Source organism: Austrofundulus limnaeus, unplaced genomic scaffold, assembly GCF_001266775.1.
Source record: "Austrofundulus limnaeus strain Quisiro unplaced genomic scaffold, Austrofundulus_limnaeus-1.0 Scaffold52, whole genome shotgun sequence".
Classification (NCBI taxonomy): Eukaryota; Metazoa; Chordata; class Actinopteri; order Cyprinodontiformes; family Rivulidae; genus Austrofundulus; species Austrofundulus limnaeus.
Genome location: NW_013952454.1, coordinates 891,383 through 896,277, shown reverse-complemented (window position 1 = coordinate 896,277; position 4,895 = coordinate 891,383). Strand labels below are relative to the sequence as shown.

General features: G+C 36.8%; 1 protein-coding gene across 2 annotated transcripts in view; it reads left to right on the top strand.

Annotated features, from left to right (window-relative positions):
- cyp21a2 (cytochrome P450, family 21, subfamily A, polypeptide 2) overlaps nucleotides 1-4,192 on the top strand; it is a 7,133-nt gene extending 2,941 nt beyond the window's left edge. For both annotated transcript variants that reach the window (XM_014008723.1, XM_014008724.1), the window contains exons 8-12: nucleotides 74-157; nucleotides 242-355; nucleotides 476-642; nucleotides 2,610-2,713; nucleotides 2,792-4,192. In XM_014008723.1, coding sequence (XP_013864177.1) covers nucleotides 74-157; nucleotides 242-355; nucleotides 476-642; nucleotides 2,610-2,713; nucleotides 2,792-3,045 — 723 coding nt within the window. In that variant the 3' untranslated portion in view covers nucleotides 3,046-4,192. The remainder of the gene's footprint in view (nucleotides 1-73; nucleotides 158-241; nucleotides 356-475; nucleotides 643-2,609; nucleotides 2,714-2,791) is intronic.
- The last annotated feature ends 703 nt before the right edge of the window (nucleotides 4,193-4,895 follow it).

Genomic DNA, 4,895 nt, shown 5'->3' with positions numbered 1-4,895 from the left:
TGACTATTTGTATTTGAAGGATAAGTACATCACAGGCCCTTTAATTTCTTTAGCCTTTGATTTATTTTTGCAGTTGCAAGAGAAAAAGAGCGAGCACACCATCACAGGATCCCTCCTCCAGGCTCTTGACAAACATCACAACACAGAGCATGAAGAGGTATCTGCACTGAATACTAGAGGGGTTTGGAGTTGAACTATTTTATTACAGAGTTTGAGAAACTACTCATCTTGTTGTCTCCAGCCCCTGACAGATGTTCATGTCCACATGGCGACTGTGGACCTTCTCATCGGGGGAACAGAGACCACTGCGGCCTGGCTGAACTGGACCGTGGCCTTCCTGCTGCACAGACCAGAGGTCTTTGTTTTTTTATAGAACGTAACTTTGAAGTTCTCTCTCTCTCTCTCTCTCTCTCTCTCTCTCTCTCTCTCTCTCTCTCTATGTCTGAATCTGTTCTCTTGTTTTCTTATCCTCCAGGTGCAGACCAGAGTGTACGAAGAGCTGTGCACCGTGTTAGAGGAGCGTTATCCCAAATACAGCGACAGACACAGACTTCCTGTCCTGTGCTCTCTGATCAGCGAGGTGCTCAGACTCAGACCCGTCGCCCCTTTGGCCGTCCCACACCGAGCCATCAGAGACAGCAGGTCAGTTTACCTGCAGTGACCTCACCTTACCGAGTGCCTACGATTTCAAACCTGCTAATGACTAGAGTGAAAATACAGCCTGAAAGCTGATCTGAATGYCTTTGCTGAAGTTTGCTGAACATGAGAAAGAGTTGTTTTGTCATCACTGTATGTATTGTATTAGCTAAAAGGAGAAAAACACTAGCTAAAATTAACAAAAGGCTAGAAAAATTGCTAAAATAACAGAATAGCAAAAAATCAAAGTAGTATAAAAGTTGCTTATATTGGCAAAACACTAGAACTAAAACCTTGGCTAAAAGAAACAAAAGACTAGCTAGCCGATACTAGAGTATTAGGTAAAAGCTAAAGAAAATCAAAAGGCTAGCTAGAAGCTAAAAGTAACAGAATAGCGGCTAAAATTGGCAAAATGCTAGCTTAAAGCAGAGGTTCTCAAACTGGGGTCCYTGGACCCCCAGGGGTCCGCGAGAGGTATCTTGGGGGTCCTCAAACATTTTTACTAAGATGTTAATTTGGTTTTTATTTTTTTAAAATGCATGGAGAACAATGAACTAATAAAACAAACATAATAAACTTAATAAAAATATATATTCCCATGGCATTTAGGGTCGAAATGACAATAAATTATATTTTAAAACAGCATTTGGTTTATGAGGGGGTCCCTGGATTTTTTTTTTTTTTTTTTTTGCCCTTGTATAGGGTCCCCATACACAAGTGGCTTGAGAACCCCTGGCTTAAAGGAGTAAAACATTAACTAAAAAGAATAAGATAAAATTAGATTACCGTAGATCAAGGCTATTCAACTGGTGGCCCGCGGGCCACATCCGGCTCGCGAGTGACCAAAGTACGGCCCACCGATTGGTTCATTCATCTCTGAAGCCCAACCCCCCCAGTTTTCTACTTTAATTACTATAAGTACTTTTAGTTAAACACAGACATGTTGGTGTTTACAGAAACGTCAGAATCTTKGCTACAAGCTGGTAAAAACTATTTCTTTGAACATCCAAGACAGTTGAAACYACAASCAGTTAAAKATAAAACTGAAAGTGAAAAAAAAATTGGTTTAAAAATTTGGCAGGTCAGAGATGTCAAAATACTGTATTATTTGTGGTAATTAGGAGGCAGAATGTGGTCTTTTTTATGTATTGTTTTCTTATCACTACTTTTACAGGGTTCTCTGTGTTAAATGCATCAAAATAAATTAAATCAAAGGTAACAGATCTTTGTAATACTTGGTTTATTTACATAATGACTTTAATTGCTGGATGGTCGGCCCCTCAGCTGTAGGCCTGCAGTAACTGTGGCCCCCGGAGCAATTTAGTTGAATAGCCCTGCCATAGATAATAGCTTAAAAGTAACAAAACAGTAGCTAGACAACAAAGTAGTATAACTAAAGTTGACAAAACATTAACTAAAAAACAAAAAAAACATTAGATGAAAGTAACAAAAGCCTGGACAAAAGATAAAAGTAGCAAAAGTCTGAGCTAAAAGCAACATAAGCCTAGAAAAAGCTAAAAGTAACAGAACAGGAGGTAAACACCAATGTTGTATAACAGTAGCAAAAGCTTATCTAAAAACTAAAAGCAGATAATTCAAAGCTGCAAGTCAAATAAAATAACATCTATTATCTGAATGAGTGAAACATTTTTATATATGAATAGCTAAAATAGTACGCAGAAGTAGTTAAATTGCAATATATCATGTGAACAAAATAAAATGGGTAAACAAAAATCTGAATCAGGACTTTTTGAAGCCACTGATGCAGTCAGACTTAGTGTCACCGAGGTTTTAAATGTGGGACAAATAACTCAGAACGTCTCTTCATATCGAACGGTGGGGCACATGTAATGCACTTCATGTTCAACAAGTTGATGTAAATACGCAGATATTTACACTGAATTTTTTCCCCCCAGAATATTACTTCATGTTTTGATTTTGCATGAAAATATCTGACTCCACCTCATGTGTAGCATTGCAGGTTATTTCATCCCGAAGAACACAGTGATCATTCCTAATCTTTTCGGCGCTCATCATGATCCTGCAGTTTGGTCTGAACCGTACAGCTTCAAACCAGGTAGAGGTTTTCAATCCAGCCTGATGTTCGATTCTTTCTTATCTGCAGCATTGTGTTAACGTTGCTCCTCTCTGTCAGAACGTTTTCTGGGAGGAGAAGGTGGAGCAGCTCGTGCTCTGATGCCTTTTGGAGGGGGAGCTCGGCTCTGCCTGGGGGAGTCTGTGGCCAAAATGGAGCTCTTTCTGTTCACAGCCTACTTGCTGAGAGATTTCCAGTTCGTCCTTCCTGAGGGAGAAGCATCCCCGCCTGACCTGCGAGGGGTGGCCAGTGTGGTGCTCAAGGTCCAGGCTTACAAAGTCGTGGCACGTCCCAGGCCTTTGACTCAGGCTTGAACTGCAGTGGGTGTGGAGCTCAGTTGTTGTTTTTATGTTTTTTTTTTATTTTTTTGTGCTTCATCTTTATCCTGAATAAAACAGGACATGTAACATAATTTGTAATCATAGAGAAGTCATCTTATAAATGCTTTTTGTGTTTTATTATCTGGCTGTTCTCATTAACAATGACAGCACCACCTAGTGGGCAAATACTGAACACCTTTTTAATACTCAACCACTTGTAAACATTTTTGGGTGATGCTGAATTTTAAAAACAAACAAAAAATACAATTTTATAAGTTTAAGTATTTTATTCTTGAACTTATCAAACATTAAAGTTTGATTTTATGTGGCTCTGCAGCACTGAAACCAGACAGATCTCAAAGATCTCTCATGGATTGTAAATCATCTCCCACCGCCTTTTATGACATATTCTTTAGATTAAGACYGTCTTATGTTACAATTTTGTCTAAGCTTACCAATTTTTGGTGTTTTATGAGGTCAGTTGGTGGTCACTTTAAATTTGATTGACTTCAAAAAGGTCATCTCAGTTAATCATTATTTACAGATAAACATTTAATGAATATTTTCTGAACGTTTCATTAAAATTCATTCAGTGGTTCAAAGGTTTTCTTGCTAATCGAAAGGTTTGACTTCAAAATGGATATTGATTTTAAACAGATTTTGTTCAATTTGTCAATGCTGAAAATTTAAGGAACAGTTTCAGCTGCTGCCACATCAAATTTTAGGTTGATTACTGCAGAACTGATTTAATGTCAATTTTGTTTTATGTCTGTGGCCGTCAGCCATCTTTAACAGGTTGACTCCAAAACTTGTCCTTAAGTAATCATCTTAAAAAATATCTTAAATCTAACCAATATTGCTATCATGGAATTGCACTGGGTAATCAATTTTAGAGTTGCTTCTGGTTGTTGGAGGGAGGGGTGGAGTGTTTTATGTATTTTTTATGTTTTAGTTTATATTATTTTTATTTTTCAGTTTTTCCCCCTCTCTTATTTCTATTTTACTGTTGGATGCTGTTTTGTTTTTACTGTTTGATGGGACTACATATGTGAACTAGCCTTGGGCCAAATCTGGTGCAATGCATGAAATTATGTTTTAATTGCACACTGTCCCGAATAAATAAAATCATTCTTTCATTCAAGTATTTGTACACATGATTACTTTCTACTAATTGTATTAATACAAAACACACACATAATCTCTGTTTACCAATTTGTGGGGGGCTATGGGGTTATGATCCCCACAATAAGTTGATCCAGTCACTATATATATTATATTAAAGCTCTATATTTTTAGTGTTGTAATTTTTTCTAGCCAAATTGTAGTGCACCAGGTGAATATATTGGAAGACTGAGACATTTAGGTATGTTGTATAAAACATCTCAAAAACATTAAACATTTGTTATTGTTTGGAAAAAATGGAGAAAAACAACCTAAGCCTTTTCTTAATTGTTGAACTGACATTGAACAGAAAAGGTGCAGAGTAAAAACAAAGAAAACAGGAAAGTTAAATCAATCACAAGAAAAGCTTTACAATGTTTTAACCTCAAAATACCCTGAATCGTTTTACAAAAGTAAATAATTCAATAAATAAATAAATAGGCAGAAATAATAACTCCCTGTAAAATATTAATGACACAAGACAATACTGAAGCTCTTTTCTTTAGCATTTAGATTTTAGCTTCTATTTATATCCAGGTGATTTTATTCAGAAAAGTCAAAACATCAAAGAACAACTCCTTCCCAGAGGTTCACCATAATTTTGCTCTGTTTTATATTTTCATTATCCATCCATCCATCCATCCATCCATCCATCCATCCATCCATCCATCCATCCATCCATC